Genomic DNA, 23,668 nt, shown 5'->3' on the forward strand with positions numbered 1-23,668 from the left:
GTGTGTGTATATATATATATATATATAACATTTCTGTCCCCCTCACTTCTGAAATGATGGCTACGCCCCTGTATATAGTATACACAGTGTAGTTTTACTGAACAACCAGCAGAAACGGCGAGAAAGACCATGGCAGCTGCCAGAAACGAATAGTGGCTCCTGGCAAGAACTATGGCAACTGATACATAAAAATGTACAGTATAATAATAATAAAATTGTGGGAACTTTGCAGCATCATTTTAAAAAACATCACCGCACGCCACTGAGTACAGTGTAGTTTTACCGAGCAAACAGCAGAAACGGCGAGAAAGACCGTGGCAGCTGCCTTTGACTCCTGGCAAGAACTCTGGCAACTGATACATAAAAATGTATAATAATAATAATACAATTCTGCCACGAACTCTGGCAGCTGCCAGTGGCAGCTGGGGATGCCACCGGAAGTGGCGCTGCGACCTGCCGCTGCCAGGATTTGCGCTTGCTCTCTCTCGCGAAACAAGCAAAATAAACAAACATGCGACGCCTGTCACTGTGTGACGTTGTGGTGCTACGATGTGATTAATTGAAAATACTGGATCGTTTAGGCTGTATTTGATCATTTCACGCAATCAGCCACGGTGTATCGCACACTTAACTTCATACTCTACGTGTTAACAGTTGAATCTCCGCTCTGTGATGAGCTGTAAGTATGTGCACATGTTTTGCTAAGGGGTTAGCATTGGCTGCGCAGACATACAGATAATTGTAAACAATTTGAGATGTTTTGACTGTGAGAAACAAATGGCAGGTCTACAGTTTTCAGATCTTGAGTCGGATGAACTGGCAGCTGTCATTTGACTGATTGCTATAAAGGTGTTTTAGTGTTGTGTTGTGTAACTTGCTGTGTTGTTGTTGTTTTCTATTCAGAGCATGTTTAAATGCCTAGAGGCGAGCTGCCTTAAAGATGTGACAGTACTAATGACACAAAGACATCAGTAAATTCGTTAATTATTACTATTATTAGAGTAGGATGGTGCAAGATGACCCCCACCTTATTTTTTTCCTCTTGACTATAGAAGGCACACAATCTCACAAACTCCATGGAATACTCTTTGAATATCGACATTTTAAGATTTCGTTAGTCGAAACACTTTTTAGGTTAACTTATCTAATTTGTTATCTTTGGAAAATAGTGATCTGTGACATTGCATTATGTCGAATATCAAAGATTTTGTGTCTGTTTGTTAATTAGGAATTTGTGGACCAATTAAAGTTTTTACATCTATGGAAATAAAAAAATATATATATTTTGAAGTTCTGTAGTAGTTTTGCCACCGAAAGCCCTAATGGCATGTTATCGTTATTATATTATAATAATGTAATATGTTATAATACAATGGTTATTATGCAGTAATTCTATGAGTTATATGTACATTTCAGGCATCTTTGCTATTCATTAAATCTGCTTTGTCATCAGTCATTCAAATATTCAACAAAAATAAAATTTTAGATAGAATAGACTATGCAGTATTTTACATTATAACACTCATCTTGTACATGTTGTATCTAAATATGTTACTATTTTAAAATATGTTAAATGTAAATGTACATTATTATTAAAGGGGCTTTTTCCTCCATCTTACCCTACTAATTGACCTGACTTTCAGTTGTATTATGTACTTTTTCAGTTAGTGTGTTATTTATATCGGCTTTTTAACTGTGCACTGAGGAAACTCTTTAATTTGTATGTCTTAGGTGCGTGTGGCAATGGATAGTGATCTGAGCCCACAGGACAAGAAAGACTTGGATAAATTCATCAAATTCTTTGCCTTGAAGGTGATTGCATTAAACACTACAGTACTAAGGGTATTATTGCATGCATGAAATCTGGTATCCCAGGTGACAGGGTGATGATATCCTTTGCTTTATGTGTGTCTTTCAGACAGTGCAAGTTATAGTTCAAGCCCGGCTTGGAGAGAAGATCAACACTTGCTCCTCTTCATCACCGACAGGTTCAGACTGGGTAAGACACATCCAGGACACTTCACATACAATGGTCCTGCTTTGTTTACATCATACCTAACATGAGATCTGCGTGTCTGGTTGTTTTCATGATTTTATTCAGTTTAATCTGGCAATAAAAGACATCCCAGAGGTGACTCATGAAGCAAAAAAAGCTCTTGCTGGACAGCTGCCTGGCATCGGCCGATCCATGTGTGTGGAGATCTCCCTCAAAACCTCAGAGGTCTAGTCTTTCTTTCAGTTCACCATCAATATAATAAAAGTATCTTGACAAAATGCCCAACTTAATAAAAAGATGTTTACTTGAGTATTAAGAAGTTGTGTTTACCCATGCAGGGAGACTCCATGGAGCTGGAGACGTGGTGTTTGGAAATGAATGAAAAGTAAGCACACACAGTTCCCCTATACAGACAGGACAAAGCAATCAGCTGAGAACTGCTCTGTGTTGAGATTGATACATTATCAGCAAGTCAATATTTTCTATACTGGGGCATAACTCGGGTTAGCATTTTCTTCCAGGTGTGATAAGGACATTAAAGTATCCTATACAGTTTATAATCGGCTGTCTCTGCTGCTCAAGTCTTTGCTGGCCATCACAAGGGTGACACCTGCTTACAAGCTTTCACGTAAACAAGGGCATGATTATGTCATACTCTACAGGTACTCAACGCACTTTCTTCTACACTCCACAAAGCCTTATATTGCCTGATACATGAGTTCATAGAGGGGAAAAAAGGATATCATGTACAGTCAGATTGATTAATATCTCTTTGATAGGATCTATTTTGGAGACGTCCAGCTGACGGGTCTCGGGGAAGGTAATAGTTTGAAGGGCTCTCTTCAAAGTACTAATAAAGGATGTGTAGATGTTCTGTAGTATCTTCTTCACTTCTCTCTGCAGGGTTCCAGACAGTGCGAGTGGGTATTGTAGGCACTCCCATAGGCACCATCACTTTGTCCTGTGCATATCGCACTAATTTGGCCCTCATGTCTTCAAGGTATGCATTACATCTTCCTGTATGCAAGTGCTGGGCGATAAACTGTTTTGAATTACACAACCAGTATGACTTTTTGACAGCATTGTGAATTGAGAGTTGACCATTAACTCAACATGCAAATATTGCCGCAGCCTCAGATTATTGTTGTTTTACATTCACAGCACATTAAAACGTCTTAACTACTTGATCTGGACAAACTGTTTATCATTAGAAAGATTTAAGACTCCAGCTTCGATATTTGACCACTCTTATGATAAAACACGGTTGCAGTGACAGTAATTTCTTAATTTATGTCAGGAGTGCAAAATAATGCATGATATTTTGAACAGAATAAAAACACGTATTCATATTCAGTCACATCTGCTGCAGTTTATTTGTGTTCACATAACTTCACTGAACAGCTTCTGTTAGGGCTTATAGGTCAAAGTGTGCGTACTACTTGGAGAAGTATTGATATATTTACACATGCCTACTTCATATTTCTTCATACATAATAATTTTTATTAATTTTCCATTGATTTATGCTAAATTAATATTTCTACCTATTAGATTGTTTTATGAACATCTACACCTACACAAACCCTAAACCTACCCCTTACAATAATGCAAAAACAGTAATTATTGTTGTACAGTGTGTTCCCAGTAGCCGCAGCTGTATCACTTCTAGCCTTGACCCTGCTTCCAGCGCTGTCTGTCTGTTTTCTCTTCCGCGATCGCTGTTCTGACTCGGAGGAAGCTCATTCGCTGCTCATAATGTCAATCATATCAAAGGGACTTTGATCATATTACGCGTTCATAACACGCCCTGCCTCTTATGATGAACTTCCACTAGGTGGGTAAATGTATACTGGGATCGAAGAGATGTGGGTAATCCATGTAATGCCAGAATAATGGCTGATTAAAAACAAAAGAATAATGATAATTACTTCTGATACCTGGCAGAGGTCGCAATGCAAGAGGAGAAAATACTGTAGCAGGCAGAGCAAGCTCACTGTTCACAATGCATGAAATATTGGAAGAAAATCCTAAATACTGAATTGGGAGTGGGGGGTTATATGAATGTATTTCTGAGGTGAGCTGACTGTCTTCAGAAAAGTTTAGATGGTATTTTTCTTTTCGTTTTGCCTCCATTTAATGCATATTAAAGTAGTTTCGCTGCTTTGTTTACAGCGGTAACCAGGGAAACGCTATACTTCTGCTCTCCCTTAGCACCACCTGCTGTCAGAGAGAAAATTTGCGTTCTCATTCAGCCCATTTGCTGTTTTTGTTTCGTGCAGATATGTTTTATGTAGTACACTTTCACAAAGCTAAAGTCAGACCTTTCTGGTTTTGCTTTAAATTGTGAAAATATACCTAATATATCTAATTTAAATCAAAAACTGCTCATGCATCATCTTTGTTTGGATCGTGATTAAAACCCAGTGGTTCTGCAACTGTTTCATGCATTCTGATTCATATAAATGTTCATACAAAAACCCATGATAAAATGTGAAACTGCCACAATCCTAAAAAAAAAAAACTGTGATACAGATTTTTGGTCAAACTGTCCAGCACTAATGCAACATATTCAAGTATTCAGATATTCTGGATCGTTTTGTAGTGGTGTTGTGCAAGATATTGTCCTTGTGTGTCTCGCAGGCAATTTGAGAGGACAGGCCCTATCATGGGTATCATCATTGATCATTATGTGGAGCGTCCCTTCACTAATATGGCACACATGCATCCCTGCAGTTACAGGTGTGTAAAAATAAACACATAATCACAGTAAAGATAAGCTACTGTTCAGAGATTTGGGGTGAGAAATACTTTTTAATTAATACTTTTATTTAACAAAGGCACAAATTGACCAAAAGTGACAATGAATATTTTTACATTGTTACAAAACAGTTCTATTTCGAATAATTGCTGTTCTTTCTATTCATCAAAGAATTCTGTAAAAAATAAAAAACACACAATATACAAAATATTCAATAAGTACAAAATATTCAGTAAGTACTAAACTGTTTTCAACATTGATAATAATATGATAATATGAAATGTTTCTTAGGCACCAAATTGGCATATTAGAATGATTTCTGAAGGAATGGCAACTGAAAATTCAGCTTTATCATCACAGGAATAAATTACATTGTAATGTATATTAAGATAGAAAAAGTTATTTTAAATTGTAATAATATTTAACATTATTACTGTTTTAACTGTACGTTTGGTCAAATAAATGTGGTCTTGGTGAGCACAAGAGACTAATTTCCAAAACATTAAAAAAATCTTACCAACCTCATACTGTTGTGTATATCGCAGTGTAGAATATCACCTGTATTGTTATTTAAATCAAAATTAATATTTGATTTTTTTTTTATAGTCCACTAGTAAGACATACAATTTTTAAATGTTTTTCAGCATTCAGAATAAGTTGGAATTAAACCATTAATAACAAAAAAACACGTTTGATAATATTGATAGTACAGGGATTCAAACTGATGACTCTGCTTTCTTGTCCTCTGGCCTCTAACCAGCTCTTTTATTTTTTCTCTCTTAGAGCACCTGGAGAAGATGAGGGAGGGACTTATGCAGGAATAGAAGACTCTCAGGAGGTGTGCACCACGTCCTTTTCCACCTCCCCACCATCGCAGGTAATGCCGTCTCTATCACCTTTCCATCTGTCCCATTGAATATAACCCTTCACCACCTTCCTTGTACAAGCCAGGCTTCAGTACAGGTGCAGTGCAGCCTGTCATTAAGAGATTAACTGTTAACCTCTCACAATGGATAAGCTGTTTTCATTCATGAGTCTCTTTCAGCAGTTCCCTGATGAACAGGTCTCATTCTTTAAATGTGATTATAGTTTTCATATTCCTCCAGCCATGAATATGATTTGAGATTGCTGCTAAGTACAGTACATTTCCTCCCTATACTTAGTTGTTTTCTTTTCATTTTTTTTTCTTCTTTTTGCTGTGTTTGGTTAGTTTGCTGTCTTGATCAGTGTTGTTTTTGTTAGCTAAATTCACTAAATGACAACGCTGAAATAAACAAAGGCAAAATAAAACATAAAATTCATATATATTTTAAAAAGTATATAAATAATACTAAAATAATACTGGTCTTGGTGTACTTGCTTCAGTACAAAAGTGTTCAAAAATCTTCAGACTAGTGTTAAAGTCATTTGTGTGACCATGGAATCAGTTTCTCTCTCTCCATTATCTCTTTCTGTGGTAGTGGTTTCATTTCTGTTGTTGCCTTGTTTTTCTTTCTTTCTTTCTTTCTTTCTGTGTGCATGTAGTGTGTGTGTACAGTAAGTCAGGCACATTTTAAGACACCTAAGGCGACTCTGATGGCCACACTGAAGGTTCCCCTCATGGGGCTTGGCATCTCACAGCAAGTGAGTCCAGTGTGTGTGAGAGAGAAGTGTGTGTACGCACATGCAGCTGATATATTAATTAAAGTAAAAAGTGTGTGTGGCCTGCCCCAGTAACCTATACTCCACAGCTTACCCTTCATAACCTTGTATAACCTTTTAATGAAGAGGGTTATACAGTATCACTCACACAACAGATTGTTTGAGCACTGCTCAGGCAAACGCACACAATCACTGCTGCCTTCTCCTTGAGCTGACCTGCCTGCTGTTTTACTTGAAGCATTTGTGTGTTTGCTCTGATAACTACTCTGATCCTTCTTGCTCTCTGCTCTGCAGTGAGGTTTATACAGGACCAGACTTAAAAAGGCCTCTTGATCTGACATTTGACTCTTATTGTGATATGAATCTCTCTCTGTCTTTCAGCTGTACAGCTCTCGTCTGTCATATCAGACTCCTGCCCTGGGAACTGTGGATTTGTGTCATCCTACGGCTTGTACTGCTGCTGCACATCCTCACCAGGTACAGCACACAACACACCAGTGCATACGCATTACGCACATGCAAAAGCACCACTTTCCCTATCATAACTTCATGCCCCTCATCCCTTCTGATGTAGAACAGCTGCTTGGAATTACTTGCACCTGTTAACAGAAGTGTGTGTGTTGTTTTGACCTGACTGAAGTGGCCAAGTATGTGTCTCTTCCTAATCAGATGGTTGTGCCTGGCAAAGAAGGTGGAGTCCCACAGGTGCCGGCTCAACCTACTCATGGCACTGCAGCTGAGCATGGTCGTATCCCTTCATGCCCCACTGGACAATCCCCTCAGCTGGCACCGCCCACATCCTGTAGTAGGTAAGAGTCACTGTGAGGAGATTCAGACTGTTCAATGCTGATTTTTCATTTGTCAGTTCAGCTAAATTTGATTCCATGTTTGTGTGTGTGTGTGGTAGCGAGGTGAAGACTGTGTCCCCCTCTGATGCGCTAGAGACCACCTTCACCAGGAAAGTTGGAGCTTTTGTCAACAAAGCCACCACTCAGGTTAGAATACATTAATAATATATAATAGCTTAGAAAACAAAAATTACCTTCATGTACATTGAAATAGTTCTTACATTCTCATAAAAATCTACATGAACTACCGAGCAGTTAAGCATACAGTTAGCATTCAAAAGTTTGTGGTCGGTGAGGTTTTTTAATGTTTTTGAAAAGAGTTTCATATGCTCCCCTAGGTTAAATGTAATCAAAAACAGTAAAAATTGTTGTTACAACTAAAAATAACAGTTTTCTGTTTTAATATGTTGTAAAATTTAATTTATTCTTGTGATAGCAAAACAGAATTTTCAGCAACCATTACTCCAGTCTTCAGTGTCACATGATGCTTCAGACAACAATCTAATATGCAAGAAAGCTTTCCTCTTGTTATTATTGTTGTCAATGTTGAGCAACATAGCACACCTTAATTTCTTTCTGAATTGTTTAAATGAATCAAAAGATCAAAATAACATCATTTATTTGAAATAGAAATCCTTTTGTAACATTTTAAATGTTGTAACTGACTTTTGATCAGTTTAATGCATTCTGTATGACTAAAATTGTTCATTTATTTATTTTTTTTGTGTACAGACCCCAAACCTTTGAAGGGTAGTGTATATATTAAGCTTGTATTTGTTAATATTATGAATTCAAGACTTGTTAGTAACGTGTTTAATAAGTGCATAGTAAAAGAAGTATTACTGATAAGTGCAAAAAGTCACTGTCATGTTCATTGGGAGGTGAAAATGCATTCTGATGTGTTGTGTATGTGTAACTCAGGTGACAACAACCAGTTTGGATCTTCCTTTTGCTGCATTCGCTCCAAGAGCCTATGACCTGCAGGAGAACGACCCAATGGTATTGAAAGCAAAAAACACCCATACTTACTATGCATTTCATATTAAGAAAACCCACTGCATCGTCCACTGTCTTCTCATGTTTTTTGTGTGTGTGTGTGTGATTTAGAGGTGTTTTTCTCTGTTTGCAGGTGCACCCTCCTCCGTCCCCGGCTCCTTCATCTCCTTTGCAAGGCAGCCTGCACTCAAACACCTCGAGCCACAGCGGGGGGCAGCCACAAGACGACTTTGTCATGGTTGACTTTGTAAGTGCACCAACACATAATAAAAATACACTTATCAAGATCTGCTTTCCTCTCCAGATATTGAGAACTATGTAACATTGAGCACATTGAAAGGCACTGCATCAGTACATTAAGTGAATGGGAACTGTTGAGTACCAGAGAGCTGGGTACTGGTAGGCATTTTGTTGTTTTTGATTCCTCTTGTGAGAGGTTTGACAGCAGAAAGGAGTTTTATCAAACCCTTGACAGAGCATCTAGTGATCCAGACAAGTCAATTATTCATCAAAAAAAGAAACTTAGACTCTGACCTGAGAGAAAGCTACATATGCTTGATGTTTAATAAATCTGAAGAAGACCTTACTCTCCTTTATTTTTATTTCATAAATACACTATGTTAAATGATGCAGTATCCCACACCAATTGGAAGTCTTTGAAGCTAATGAGTTGATGTTGCAAAAGAGAGGTCCAAAGAGACCTGCTTGATCATGTTATTTTTTTTAAAGTCTGTTTCTGCATGACAGAGCAACACTGTTCTGGTGTTGATCAGAGCTCTAGTGTTGGGCTAAAATCAATACAAATGTTACTAGAAAAGTAAAAACAAGAAAAAACTAGCTCCTAAACAAACACACATGAAAAATCTAAATTAAATCTTCAGAATTGCTTGAAAATTACAGGGAGGTGAGTTTGATTAAGGTAGCCACTAAACTCCAGGACCAGATATTGTTCTAAGTGTGTGGTAAAAGCCGAATATGGTCCAATTATGTTTAAAGACCAGTTCTGTGATTGTGTGCCAAACAGAAACCAGCATTCTCTAAGGATGACCTTCTGCCAATGGATCTGGGAACTTTCTATAAAGAGTTTCAAAACCCTCCTCAACTTGCAAGCCTGTCCATCGATGTCAGCGTTCAGTCTATGGCTGAGGATTTGGTGAGAAACAAACAAATTCTTGTCAAAGCATATACTGAACATTTTTGTAGTCTATATGGGACAGGTTGACCTTTAAAGCATGAAAGGCATGAGAACATACATAGAGTAGAGACACAGAGAGTATTCATATACTGTAGGTAAAATTACATTACAGATTTTACCGTTTTTAGCACCAAACCAGGGTTGGTGTTAAAGTCTTAAGGAAAAAGTTTTATTGTGTGGATAATAAAATTAAGAACCATTGAAATAATTGCATGAAGTTGACTTAAAAACAGAATCTGTATACAAATTATACATAGGGTGACTTATTCACATTCATGTCATAGTAACATTGTGATGTGTTCATTATTAGATGTTTGGTACAGTGAACATGTATTTTTGCAGGACTCTCTTCCAGAGAAACTGGCCATTTATGAGAAGAACATTGACGAGTTTGATGCGTTTGTGGACACGCTACAATAAAACAGAACAGAGATTGCATCCTTCACAACTTCTTTACTCTTCTTGCTTCCTTCACTGAAGCATCCCTCATTGGATGTCTACATTAACCATGTTTTGTGTCAGTTTTTCCTTGTGCACTAAGCTATGAAGAGAATCATCATTCAAGAAAAAAAGTGAACTGAGGTATAAGGAGAGCAGCATCTGTTACAGGAACAGAGCAACATTAAATTTCCAACCCTTGTATTTATTAAAATAGCAGAACTGTGTAAGTAAAGCTCACTGTAATGAATGTATAAACCTGTACCAGCCTTTATTTTTGTTTTGCCCATCACAACACCACATGCAGTTCACTGACTAGTCACTGAAGCAGATTTCTCTCATTGTACTGCTGGCACCATCTGAATTCTCTTGCCATTTTTATTTAAGGGAAAATGTAAAATATCTGAGAATATGTCCAGTTTTTACTTTATAGGCTTAAACATGAACGACACTACAAGTGAACACTGACAATAGTGAATTGTGAGTCTGTCTGCTTACCTGCTTCCTGTAAATGCATTTTACCATTACTTTTCATCTTTTTTTTTTTTTTTTTTTAAGTTTATCATTACTACTCGTCAGGTCTTTAATCGGTGAGGAATGCTTTTTTTTAAAGCTTATGTTGGCAAGTCATTAGGAGCTGGACCTTTTATTATTTTAAGTGGCTTCTTTCTCTCCTCACTTTGTTAATATGGCATGTAAATGTTGTGTAATAAACTGATTTATTTCAGACAGGCCTGTTTTTGTTTCCCCTACATGCTGAACTGGTCTAAAACATTGTCTTTAGGCAAACCTTGGAGTTCACTAGCTAATGAATATTCGTTAGTTCAGGCTTGGCTTATGAATATTAATTAGGGTGCGTTACTGGAAGGCTACCAAGCAACATTTTAAAATTCATGAGCGCCGAAATACACGCCTACTTCCATATTTAGATAAATCCAATGTTGTTTTGACAGCAGTTGTGAAATGTTTTTCTATCGTCCAGCTGTCTGAACACCCACATGTAAACTTGACAATGTAGCCTTTATTCCTTTTTAAAAGCGGATTTCAAGTGTCTAAAAGAAAGTTTTAGTTTCTTCTTCATTACACATCGGATTACATAACTTAGTTTACACTTGGTAAGTCATGTATGTTTTCTCTATAGTATATGTGATATGCACGTCGTGCTCACTCATCTGAATGGTCTCCGCTCTTTGAAATATCAAGAAATAGGCTAGATATCGCAGCATAGTACACTCGTTGTGTGTATGTAATAACTTATGTATGTTAACTTAGAAATATTCGAATGATGGCAAACTATTTTTGCTTTTGGTAATGGGGATATTGGGTGGCTACATTTTTTTTTTTTTTTACTGTACAGCCATTGATATGTATGATATGCTGTGTTGTAGAGAGCAAATGTTGCGCTCTTTTAGAGGTCACACCTGGGAGAATTGGGAATGGGATCCGGACAGTAAATCTCCTGATGCTCATCTGTCTCTGTGCCGACAAGCCGTATATTTTCATATCAGCCCTCTGCTGGACAGTCAAGGAACTGCTGGGGTCAGAGGCACCAAATGTGAGACTAGTGAGTGAATAGCGCTGCTTTTGTTGTTCACAAGTCAGCTCAAATACAATGTTACATTTAACCAGGCTGATACTGTGTTAGGAGTATAGACGTTCAGTGATAAGTAGTTGTACATTAAGTGCTAGTTTCCTTTGCATCAAGCCTGGTTCAAGTTCATTTTTAACCAGCAATTGTAATGTTAGTAAGGCTTTTGTTATTCTCTAGTAGAGTATTGCTCAGCAGTCCTGAGGATAACTATCATGTGTTGTGGTAGAATTTTCTGATAATAATCGATTACCACAGAATAACGCATATTTCTGTGTAAAGGTTTCACTCATGGTGAGCATTACTGGGAGATTGAGTTCCTTGAGCCTCCATATGAAGCTCTGTGATGGTGGGGGTCGGTACCCAAAATGCACTTCTGCACACAGGGGATCAAAAGTTTGTTAACCTCATAGGTGTCATGTTCCTTTTAGGAATGCTTATATTCTTCTTCAACCAAATCAGCCCAGCCCAGCCCCACTCAGCACAGACATAAACTCCCTCAGGTTGATCTTACTTGACAACCTAAAAATGAATGACATCATCTAATTATCAAACAGGAATTGTGTCCCATCAACGCCGCATAGATAAACAAGGGAGGAAAAGTACAGGACAAGCACACGATGTTTTTCTTTGAATCGTTGAAACTGTTTATGTTATTGTTCTGATCGTCCTGTTTCTTTCTTCAAAGGCATCGACAGTGAGAGTTGGGGTCTATCATACAAAGGCTTCATCTGGCATAATGGGAGGAGTCGAAAATACACAGAGCCTTTTTATGAAAGAAATACGGTCATTGGGGTTTTGCTGGACTTGAGTGCTGGAACACTGACATTCTTCCGAAATGGAGTGAACCTTGGGGTGGCCTTCACTGGACTGGAGCAGGTAAATATCACTGCATTGAGTATGTGGAAGTACTGGATGTAAGTTAAATGTGCGAATTTAGAATGCTCCTGGAACTTTTGTGTTCCCTGCAGGTCAGCAAGGCTCTGTATCCTCTGGTGAGCTCTACGGCCCCTGAAAGTGAGCTTCAGCTGGGTGTGAGGAGCCAGAGAATCTCCTCCCTACAGGAACAGTGCATACACATCATCACACGGTCCCTCTCACATTATAGACACGCACACGAATTACCATTACCCACACCTCTGCTCTGTCAAATACACACACATGCGCCTTTATAAGCGGGGCACGACCTGTTTCTCCAACTTCAAATAACACAATTCTGTCCAGTACAACAGATCAATTTTATATGAAGACTACCTCAAAAATGTTTATTTTATCACTTAAATTGAACAAAAACAGAATGTGTGACCTTTAACTATGTAATCATGTTGCCGTTTGTATTAATTAATATGCCATTTCTGCCCTTTCTAGATGATGTTGTTGGCAATGATTGTGTTCCAAAATAAGATATAATCACCTGTATTTATAATTAGTGTTTTTTGTTATACTCACAGGGTAGTTATTTTGGGGACAAATATGTAAAAGCCAATTAAATATATCTTCCTGCTTTTATAAGAAAACTGTGGTAAAAGTGTTTTTATTTGCTCACCACAACCAGTGGACGTTCTAAAGCTTATAAAACAAACCCACAGAGGGACATTTTTTTTTACACCATCTCTAACGATTTATTACTCTGAAATCACAACATGATATACAAAAGTAAAGATTTCAAAAGCACAGAATACACCTTAACAGCCAAAATGGAAGAACCTTCACAAAAGAAGTAATGCAAAGTTCCACGTGGAAACCAGAAATACACTACAGTACAGGTAAACAGGTAGATGTTTGGATACAGGTACAACAAAATGGCACAAAGTTCACAGATCTGTCCAGAGAAAGGGAATTTAACAGCTAATATCATCGCCAGTTCACTCCATTAAGGCACAGAGACACTTGGGTTTGAGGGTGCTTGTCAAACTATTTAAGCCACTGGTCCACATGTCAATGCTCGGATGGATTGACATGAATAGGACGTTAACATGACACAGTAAACAGTTACAATTCAATATCAAGGCATATGACACAACTCATTAGTGCTAAATAATTAGTGCCCAAGTACCTGCTTTATGGTTCTTTTGGAATTCAGACCCATGAAACCAGACTCAATTGGATGCTGTACTTGGATTTGATGCACTCCAGTAATAACTCATTGCACGAGTTATATATGTTTCCTCATAGATAAAACCACAATTTGACTAAGATGACAAAATGACATCAAATTGTTCTTTGCTATTTCTGTCTTCTGGCTTTTGTTTTAAATGCGCCCATGTGTAATGGCACCGTCCCCGACAGGCAGTACGTCTTCTAGTAACAAATAAAATTGATCACACAAACATTTTAACCATATAATCTTTGGCCAAAATAAATATGTCTGGGGTAGAATAATACAACGGAATTACTGAACAGACCATACAAAACTAGTACACATACAGATAGAAGAAGCGGAGGTTTTGATCAGAAAAATAACTTTCCTTTTCTGTTTCAGCATCAGGAAATTTGTGCTGGCCATAAGCATCTGCCCCGTTCCTGGAATCACTGAGACGCCACAAAAAGATTCTAGAAAAAAATAATATAATGATATGATAATATAAATGAAGACTGAATGAAAGTTCTTTGAGACAATACATAATACCATATATTTTATGTAATAAGAAATGCATGTTTAAAATAAGTGTTTCAAGTTTGAGTAGTAGTGCTTTATACTTGTCCATAGCTTGTGCCAACTATGGCTTACAAAAATGAGGACGTGTGCATGTAGTCTAATTTTACTTCTGAACTGAAATGAATTCGGTCAAGTCGAACAAACAATATCCAAAGCAAGCTGATGAGCTACCAAAACAAACTAAAGCAGCTACCTGTACACTTTGTTGGTTTACTGATTTAGGCCTCTGCTAACACACCATATAAAAACTCTTGTGCCTGTGCAGTACCATTATGTCTGACAACAGCTACATGACTTCTGCAGGAGAGAAAAGGAGACGATTGTCAGAATTTGATCACAGCCTAAACGTTTGTGACAGCTTGACCGCTCTGTGCCCTCCAGTATCCTTTTTTTTTTCATAGCTTCACCCAGTTAAAATACTCATGCATTTGGCAATACTGAGGGAGACACGAAGGACGGGACACGGCAACAGAGGAGCAAAGCTATGGAACGGAGAGGGACAATAACCGGAGAGGAGTCCTCGTGAAAAGTTCTCCCGCTCCTCACTGGATAAAGACCTCCTGATGTAGGTCGAGCAGGATGCGGGTGAAGTTGTTGATTGGTCCGATCGCGCTGAGTGTCATGGAAGCATCCTGCCCCCACAGCAAGTTGGGCCCAAACACCACAGCCAGGTTGGCATTGGTCATCTTATTGACTTCACTCTCAGCAGACACCTGCACATCAATAACAAGAAAGATCAGAAATACTTAAGGGCTTGAAGGAGAAAGTAGGCTAGGCTAGAACAATTAGAAGGGTTATTTATGGCTGCCTTGGGGTTTCCTGAATAATTATCAGCTATTATTGCTTTCTTTTAAAGAAAAAATTACTGAAATAAAATGTGTGTCAAATGTTTCATTTTTTTTACATAAAATATAAAAATAAATGTTAAACAATAACAAGTTACATTCAAAATTAAAGTGTAAATATAGATATACCGTATAAATATATGTAAATATAGATACAGTGTCATTCAAAAGTTTGAGAAAATATTATTGTTTTTGTGAAATATTATTGCAATTTAAAATAAAAGTTTTCTATTTTAATATACTTTAAAATGTAATTTATTCCTGTGATCAAAGCTGAATTTTCAGCATCATTACTCCAGTCTTCAGTGTCACATGATCCTTCAGAAATCATTCTAATATGCTGATTTACGATCAATGTTGGAAACAGTTGTTCTGTTTAATATTTTTTGAGAACTGTGATACTTTTTTCAGGATTCTTTGATAAATAAAACGTTAAAACGAACTGTGTTTATTCACAATAGAAATTTTGTGTTACAATATACACTACCGTTCAAAAGTTTGGGGTCAGTCATTTAAAGAAATTTATTATTTTATTCAGCAAGGATGTGTTAAATGTTTAAAAAAAAGTGATAATAAAGACTTATATTGTTAGAAAAGATTTCTATTTCTGTTCTTTTTAACTTCATTCAACAAATAATCCTGAAAAAAGTTTAAAAAAAAACGAAACAAAATGACATGAATATGTGGGCAAATGACAGTGGGCATAGCTTGAAATCACAAGTGAAGCCAAACTCTCCTCCTGTCTGCATTCAATTCGCACAGACTAAATACAGCCTTGATGAGCAGAAGAGACTCCATTAAAAATCATACTGATCCCAAACTTTTGAACAGGAGTATAAATATATAACACATATGTGTGCATATTATATTTTATACATTTACACACACACACACTCACATATTTATATGTAGATATATAATATAATTAAAATTTATATATTATAAAAAAAATTTTAAAGTTAAAATTAATTTTAAAGTAAAAAGTCTTATTGTTGAACATTGCCGATTATGTTGATTATTACCTGAGCAAGAAACTGTATGACGAAGCGCAGTGATGCATAGTTCTCCTCAGGAAGTGACGTCAGCATGTTCCGAATCCTTTCTGCCTGCGACTCTGTGTCAACATCTGATAACACAACACACAGGGAATGCAAACTAAGTTTGTGTGAATGTGTGTGTGGCCATGTCACTTTCAAGGCTCATTGTAAACAGTCTACATGCAAAAACTGTGGTTTTAACAATTGACTAACAAATGTCAGTATAGTAGACTGACAGACGTGTGTGTGTGCGCGCTTATGTGAGCTTTCTGGAAGCTGCTGGTGTTGCTATGCAAGTGCGTTGTGCTTTGTGTTCTCACTGTGGAAGTTGACAATGTCGTTGTAGAGCTGATAGGTGAGCAGCGGCTCTGGCAGTTCTCTGAGGAACATCTTTAAGATCACAGCTGCCAAGTGGACATCGTCCAGCTGAGAGAAACTCACTTCCTCTCCTACAGACACACGCAACATTCTAACGACTGATGCCAATCATTCTCGTGAACAGGAAATGTGGGAGAATTCTTCCGCATGCAGAGCATCACACAACTTTACCTGAGTTATATTTCTGCTTAATTTCCTTAACCAAAGAAACATTAGCAGAACGCCGGAATATTCCCTCTGTCTTAAGACCTACAATAAAGAAGGAAATAAAATTCACATTCTCAATTTAAGAAAGTAAAGAAATACATAAGTTTACACTATTCTATAATAAAATTGGCCCAGGACTCTACAACCCACCGCTGAGGCTAAACAAAAAGACTACTATTAGTATATCCAACCTTACGTGGATAGATACAATACATTCCACGTTTAGAGGTACGTAAAAGGATTGATTGAGCCATAAATCTGACTTGACTAAAAGACCTACCATTCTCTTGCAGGAATCCAATAGTATCACGCATGACTAGTGGAATTCCCTCGGAGTCTGCCGCCTTGTGTCCCAATCTGATTGCAAACAACAATGCAAAACAACTCATATCTAAATATGAGTTTCTCATAGTGCACAATCAAAATGTACAAGTTTTTCTATAAACTATAAAGTATAAATGAGATCGTCATCTTCAGCTACATTAAGTCCAAATGTTAATTTCATGCTTTCAGTCAGTAACAGATTGTAGCTGTGTGAGATATGAGAGAAACGTACGCTGACAGTGGGACCCCAAACTGCTGGAAAGGAAGAGGAGGACTACGAGGGGGAGAGATCGGTCCAGGGACGACAGATGGCTTCAGGGACAGACGGATCTTATCATCATACCTACACAAAGAAAACTCTTGAATGCGCCTCAAAAGAACTGTTTATCTGGGCTAAGAAATAACAGTGTGATCCGTGCACATGTATAACTGCATATATAGAATTTCTTACTCTCGGACTCTGTTGGGGATCACCAGCTGATCACATTTCACAATCTCCTCCAGCTCACTCAAATAATTTATGTAGTTTATCTTACGGCCGAACTTAAAGCTGAAAACAGAACATAAGCACATTGGTCTGTAGTGTATTATGAAGTATAGAATACAGGCTGTAAGATTCAGATTACAGTACAATCAATGTGAGAATAAAATAATATTGAGTATAGTGTGGCACTGACCTGATGAGGGGTTTGAAGAGAATAAGGATGGTTCTGATAAGCATGGTGGGATGGACTATGTACAGCGCCTTGATATTTTTCTTATACCTGCAACAGACACAGCAATACTGAAGCTTGACAACCAATGAGGTTTGCTCGTGTACTGCTGTTAAAGCACTCATGAGCCTCTCACTAACAACAGCATCACTCACTTCCTGTCAAACTCTCGATAGGCATCTCGAAGCCAGCTTAGAGAGGGCTTGTTCTCGCTGGTCAGACCATGATGGAAGTAGATGAGGGTATAATCACTCTCCACATACTTATCAAGAGTCTGCTTCAAATACCTGCACACAAATATCAATAAATGCACACCAAATCAAAACGCTTGAGTTCATATTAGACACTAAAACAAACAGAAGGAACATCTGCACTTAATCAGCTGTCAATTACTGAAACGTCAGGTTTTATTTATTCACTTCAGAGTCATTTAGACATTCGGTCTAGACATTTGCTCTAGATTTCATTACACAAGCCATACTCTTCTCGGACAACTCCTGAAGTTCACAATAGGGAACTAAACTAAGTCTTGATTTCACTTCATTAAAAACTTAATTGTCTTAGGATATTGTCTTATGGTGCTTTGACTCACTGAACACAATATTAATTTATAATTCAGCATATGAGTGGCTGACATTCAAGCAAAAAAACTGAGGAAGGAAAACCTCGATAATATGAAAAGAAAATAATACAGTTGTCCTAAATACAGCGGGTAAAATAAGTATTGAACACGTCACCATTTTTCTCAGTAAATATATCTCTAAAGACACTGTTGACATGACATTTTCACCAGATGTCGGTAACAACCCAAGTAATCCATACATACAAAGAAAACAATACAAATAAGTTCAGAAATTAAGTTCTGTGTAATAAAATGGAATGACCCAGGGAAAAAGTATTGAACACGCTTACTGAAATTGATTTATTACTTCATACAAAAGCCTTTGTTGGTAATGACAGCTTCAAGATGCCTCCTGTATGGAGAAACTAGTCGGTGTGATTTTGGCCCATTCCTCCACACAAACAGTCTTCAAATCTTGAAGGTTCTGTGGGCCTCTTCTATGAACTCTAGTCTGTAGTTCTTTCTGAAATGATGTTCTTTTCACTTCCGGATTATGGACCAAACAGTGTTCACTGGAACATTCAGAAGTATAGGAATCCTTCTGTAACCAATGCCATCAGTATGTTTTGCAACAATAAGGTTGTGAAGGTCTTGAGAAAGCTCTTTGCTTTTACCCATCATGAAATGTTTCTTGTGTGACACGTTGGTCATGAGACACCTTTTTATAGGCCATCAGTTGGGACTAAACCAGCTAATATTAATTTCCACTGACTAGGGGTAGGATTGCTTTCTAATTACTGATAGATTTCTGCTGTTGTCTTGGCTTTCCATGCCTTTTTGCACCTCCCTTCATGTGTTCAATACTTTTTCCCTATGTCATTCTACTTTATTACACAATAACTGTCAACAGCACCTTTAGAAATATATTTACTGAGAAAAATGGTGACGTGTTCAATACTTATTTTACCCGCTGTATATTTCTCACAGGATATGCCTTTTGGCATTTTAAACTAAGTCTAGAAAAAACTGACAGTTAATCTCTAAAAGTGTCAAATAATGTGACATATCATACATTTATATAAAAAGGTAAAATAACAATTATTTTCAATAATTATTAAAACATAGTATTCTAAAATCGACATATGCTTGTATATTTTAACATTGAACTGAAAAACAATTAGGATGTAAGAATGCAATCAATATATTTACAACATATCAATTAAAATCTAAATATATTATTAACCAAATTAACTGCACAAACAAAGAAAACATCAGTTGACACGTCAAAAGCGCTGCTTAGATCATCTCTTTGTCTCTAGGGACAACTTCTCTCCTTGGATTATCAATGTTTTTTTTTTTTGTTCCCTGCACTTGACCTTGATCTTTAAAGTGTCTTGTGCTCATCTACATATGTTAGTCTCAACAAATAATAAACCAGGTCAAGTAAACCACCCATATTCAGGAAAAAGGCAATGCAGAATTATTAAAAACACAGCTGATACAGTGTATTGAGCCCAGCTTAATATATCTATTAATGAACCACATAAATGAAGTAAGAGCAGCGATGCCTACATGAGAAGTTTATGATGGTCCAGCTGATGTTGGGGAGGCATGCGGCAAGCATTAAAAACAATGACCTTCCGACCAAAGTTATCATCACCTACAAAGAAAGAGAAAAATCAGAAGACATTAGAACTAGAATAAACACTAGCTGGTGATGCTTATGCATTTCATAACACCTCACCTGCCACCTCCACAATCTGATGTCTGGCAATGTCATAGAAGGGGTCGTCCCAGGGCAGATGTGAAGTGCCACCAAGGCTTTTAATATCTGAAGCTGCAGGAAAGAATATAATGAATTGCTACATTTCAAACAAAAATAAAAAAAATATCCCAAACACAAGCTATAGAGTATATGGCTATAGATAGAGGAAAGTCATCCTCTCAGATCCCTCTCAGCACTAGCTCAACCAGATGATCAGGTTTTGAAATGAACACCCACCAACCCAACAAATGCAGGTAAAATCAGCCGTGGTTGCTAACACATATCATGTCCTCCAACCAGAAGCCTTTAACATCAAAACAAAACAAAGTATAAAGAGGGCTGCACACTGGAAAAGAACCATGTACATACACTGGTGGCTTATATGGTATTATATGAAATATAATAATATGGATTATCATTTCTCTTTCAACTGAATTCAAAGTCATTGATGCCACTTTGTTATTCTTAAAGTCCCCATGAAATCAAAATTAAAGTTTTTTGGGTGTTAGTATCAATATGTTAGTCTTAAGGTGATCTATAAGGCAGTGTGCTCCAAAACAGTGACAAATTTCGCATTTAGGAGATATAAGCATTCAAAGCTTGCAGTTCGTCACTTCCGCCAAAAGGGCTCAACGATTTTTTTGACGTCACATCGTACTTCAGCTTCTCATCAAACTTTCTGTCCAATCAAATGCTCTCTAGAATCCGAAGCGCCCGCCCCCTATACTATAAAATAGACGCTGAAGCGCGACTGAAATCGGCCACTTGTCCACAGAATTTGTATTTTCTGTACAGTGAATGGCACGTAGTGCACTATATAGGGGACAGGGAACGATTCAAACAGTGTAAATATGCTTTCCATTGAGGAAAAAAAGAAGTCTGGTTTCGCGCTGTGTCACGCTAACCACCGCACCGCACACACTCTCTGCTCCGGTCCAGAGACACGATAGCACGGAGCGGATCACATGCGCGAGTCGTCGTAGACCACAAAATGTATCGGAGCTTTTTGAATTCTACACAGAATGCTATATTTTATAGCAATATGGATGAGATTGTGGCTGGCATACCCTGTCAACTGCGGCTTTACGGAGTTCAACGGCTCTGAACGGCTCTAGCCTAAGCTGTGATATAAACGAATGCTATTGGCTATTTTTAAAAGGGGGCGGGGCTGCTTGATATGTCCCGCCCTGTCTTCCTGTTTCAGTTAAAATGACGTCAACACACGCCGCGTGTTTCTAAGCATTTCAGGGGACCTTTAAAGTGAACTTTTGCCTGCATACTAGTGATTGTGTTCACTGTTTGGACTGCTGCCATAAACTTAACAAGTTTACCATAAACAAGAGTACAGAATGAGCATCCATTGTGGGATACATGCTTCTCCTCCAGTGTGCGACTGAACCCCCAGGAGAGGAAGCCACTTTTTTGAACCATTCTCATTTTTCTTTTTTTATACATGTCAATGGAGGAATAAATTCAGTTTGCTGACTTTTTGTGATACAAACTGACAGTCTGCTAATCTTTAACATATTTACCACTAAACATTCATTTTGGAGTGAGATATATTTGGAAATTACAACAAAATAAATGCTGTTTTATAAGAGAAGTCACAGAGAATATGGTTTTTATTCCTATTTAATATTTTTTTAACAAATACATTTTCATGGTATTCGCAAACAATGATTGACAGTCATAAAACTGCCATTCAAAAAGTGAAAAATGAAATGAAAGCTATTCAATGATTCAGAATCAGGCTTAATTATTACATATTTTCAAATTAAGGCAGTGATTTTGATCACCAGGTTTATTTCTGATATTTTTGTTTCAGCTAGCAGAAATTCGGAATGACCAGTAACTTAATTTAGTAGCCAAACTGTCCAGTAAGTAAAAAAAAAATGACAAACACGCACAATTCCCACCACCATGCACTCACCGGATTTGCTCAAGCTAACAGGGTCATCTGGTGGCCACTGTTTGTCCTGTACCAGTTTGAGCTGGTCCAGGGCAGCGCTAGGAGAGTCGTCTCCTCCCAGATCATCGTGAAGGTCCACCAGCAGGTCAGAGGACATGATGGTCCTCTAAGACAACACAATTCACACACAACAGTTAGACACAGAACTGCACATTACAATACCACACAATTTTATGCCGAGATCTGTGCCTTCGCATTGTGTCTGTCCAGCATAAGCCTGGGTAAATGCAGCATTTTCACACGTGCACACTTGCATGTTCAGTGAATGACTGACTCACATGAGTGACCACAAAGACGAGTTTGTTTCCTAACTGAATCTTGCTAACTATGAATCTGCCCCCCATGAGAACTGTTTAACACAAGTTCCTTTCATAATACAGCACATATTTACTGACATAACACATCACTAGAAACTGGCTAATATTAGCTTTATTTTCTGGCTTGGATACCGGTTCATACTTTATATACTGTATAATTTACAATAAATGCAAAAAATGTGTACACAATTTTTTAATTATTTTGTTATAGGGAAACCAGCATATAAATGAATAATATTTGTATTTTTCAGGATAAATTTTTATTCATGAATGACACCGCTAATAGACTAGGAAGCAACTGCAGAATTGGGGGTGGTATTTGCTTTTGTGCTGACTCAAAACAAACAAAAATTAATAATAATTTCTTCATTGCAACATTATCACATTCAACAGATCAGGTAAATTGTTGCATTAAATTTGTTTTAAATTAGCAAACTGGGTCCATTTAAAAAAAAGCATGATTAAAAATTATTAATTTCCAGATCACATAATCTGCTCTTCCATGTGCACTCCATCGTAAACAAACTACCACCAACAGTTAATTACCATTTATTATTTTTAAAGCAGTACATAACGCATTCATTTGAAAGCTTGCCAGTAGATTTCATTGAGAAAATCATGTAGTGGATTAATGAAGCAGCAAAAACACAGTCTCACTAGCCTTGCATTAAAGGGATAGTTCATGTTTGAGCTTCCGTGGTCATGTGATGAGCTCTGTGTACTGTATGTGTGTCAATCATTACGTATATGTAAATAAAGTCTACGTTAAATCTGGATAACCACAATGATCATATCAATCCTCTCAGCAAAAACTTTTAGATGTTGTGTCAGAAGGGTTAAGCTTTGTGGAACTAAATTCTTAATGTTATTATTTCTTATGCTACATTCTGTACTTAACCTTTCAGTTTTAAAATATTGTGGCATTGTGAATGTGCCATATTTTTTAATCTGTGCGTGTGTAGCCACAGGGCTACTAGTGCAGGCATCAGTAGGGCTCAGACAGTGATCTGCTGTGACAGTCCCTCGCTTTGGTGCCACACGGCAATGTGGCCGTCCAGCCGTATGCTGACAAGAATTCTCGGTTTTACCCTTTGCTCTCATTTATATCCTCAACCCTAGAAGAGCCAGTTTCACATTTACTAACATCTGTGACAGCCTTTATTCTGCTATGACATCCACGTCCATATCTCTAATTAATGTGATAACAGTCTTCAGGTGACGTAACCCGGGTCATTAATCTGTCGCTCTGATTAAAAACATCTCTGTTATCTAGCCTTGTTGCTGAGAGCAGTCTTGGTATAGATTGCTTACAGTCGAAGAAATCATATAAAGAAGCTTTCATCATTCTTAGATTGCTAGTTGGACTATCATTGATGTTAGGGCTGCACGATAAATCGCATGCGATATTTAACGCGCATCTTGTCAGAAAGCCGG

At 37.5% G+C, this 23,668-nt stretch overlaps 2 protein-coding genes and 1 pseudogene across 9 annotated transcripts in view; 2 read left to right on the forward strand and 1 right to left on the reverse strand.

Annotated features, from left to right (window-relative positions):
- The first annotated feature begins 493 nt into the window (after window positions 1-493).
- Window positions 494-10,558, forward strand: LOC107677120 (autophagy-related protein 13). Of its 2 annotated transcripts, XM_016471913.1 has the most exons (18): window positions 494-679; window positions 1,732-1,812; window positions 1,919-1,999; window positions 2,102-2,221; window positions 2,335-2,381; window positions 2,518-2,658; window positions 2,776-2,816; window positions 2,900-2,996; window positions 4,635-4,733; window positions 5,536-5,629; window positions 6,277-6,375; window positions 6,775-6,870; window positions 7,063-7,202; window positions 7,301-7,388; window positions 8,163-8,240; window positions 8,371-8,484; window positions 9,262-9,390; window positions 9,775-10,558. In XM_016471913.1, exons 2-18 carry the CDS (start codon window positions 1,744-1,746, stop codon window positions 9,850-9,852), a joined length of 1,611 nt encoding a protein of 536 aa, XP_016327399.1. In that variant the 5' UTR covers window positions 494-679; window positions 1,732-1,743; the 3' UTR covers window positions 9,853-10,558. The 2 variants fall into 2 exon arrangements, with proteins under 2 accessions (XP_016327399.1, XP_016327406.1); XM_016471920.1 differs by lacking the exon at window positions 6,277-6,375 and having other exon boundaries at window positions 9,775-10,557.
- A 235-nt stretch (window positions 10,559-10,793) lies between these two features.
- On the forward strand, window positions 10,794-12,957 carry LOC107677138 (SPRY domain-containing SOCS box protein 3-like; annotated as a pseudogene).
- A 92-nt stretch (window positions 12,958-13,049) lies between these two features.
- Window positions 13,050-23,668, reverse strand: part of LOC107677148 (rho GTPase-activating protein 1-like) — a 13,611-nt gene continuing 2,992 nt past the window's right edge. For 2 of the 7 annotated variants that reach the window (XM_016471979.1, XM_016471937.1), the window contains 13 exons: window positions 21,879-22,023; window positions 19,928-20,020; window positions 19,756-19,843; window positions 17,777-17,908; window positions 17,586-17,672; window positions 17,360-17,458; window positions 17,141-17,251; window positions 16,865-16,941; window positions 16,549-16,626; window positions 16,320-16,448; window positions 15,985-16,088; window positions 14,675-14,830; window positions 13,050-14,414 (listed from right to left, as the gene is read on the reverse strand). In XM_016471979.1, the coding sequence (XP_016327465.1) occupies window positions 14,388-14,414; window positions 14,675-14,830; window positions 15,985-16,088; window positions 16,320-16,448; window positions 16,549-16,626; window positions 16,865-16,941; window positions 17,141-17,251; window positions 17,360-17,458; window positions 17,586-17,672; window positions 17,777-17,908; window positions 19,756-19,843; window positions 19,928-20,020; window positions 21,879-22,014 (1,317 nt within the window). In that variant the 5' untranslated portion in view covers window positions 22,015-22,023 and the 3' untranslated portion in view covers window positions 13,050-14,387. Of the gene's footprint in view, window positions 14,831-15,984; window positions 16,089-16,319; window positions 16,449-16,548; window positions 16,627-16,864; window positions 16,942-17,140; window positions 17,252-17,359; window positions 17,459-17,585; window positions 17,673-17,776; window positions 17,909-19,755; window positions 19,844-19,927; window positions 20,021-21,878; window positions 22,024-23,668 lie in introns of all 7 variants that reach the window. The other 5 variants (XR_001632806.1, XM_016471947.1, XM_016471972.1 and 2 more) reach the window with 5 other exon arrangements.

Source organism: Sinocyclocheilus anshuiensis, unplaced genomic scaffold (assembly GCF_001515605.1).
Source record: "Sinocyclocheilus anshuiensis isolate Anshui unplaced genomic scaffold, SAMN03320099.WGS_v1.1 scaffold1677, whole genome shotgun sequence".
Lineage (NCBI taxonomy): Eukaryota > Metazoa > Chordata > Actinopteri > Cypriniformes > Cyprinidae > Sinocyclocheilus > Sinocyclocheilus anshuiensis.

Bases quoted from the DNA above. Each gene is read 5' to 3' on its own strand.
- LOC107677120 (XM_016471913.1), top strand. From the start codon at position 1,744: ATGGATAGTGATCTGAGCCCACAGGACAAGAAAGACTTGGATAAATTC. The intron at 1,813-1,918 runs GTGATTGCATTA...TGTGTCTTTCAG, and splicing joins TCAAATTCTTTGCCTTGAAG to ACAGTGCAAGTTATAGTTCA. The intron at 4,734-5,535 runs GTGTGTAAAAAT...TTTCTCTCTTAG, and splicing joins ATGCATCCCTGCAGTTACAG to AGCACCTGGAGAAGATGAGG.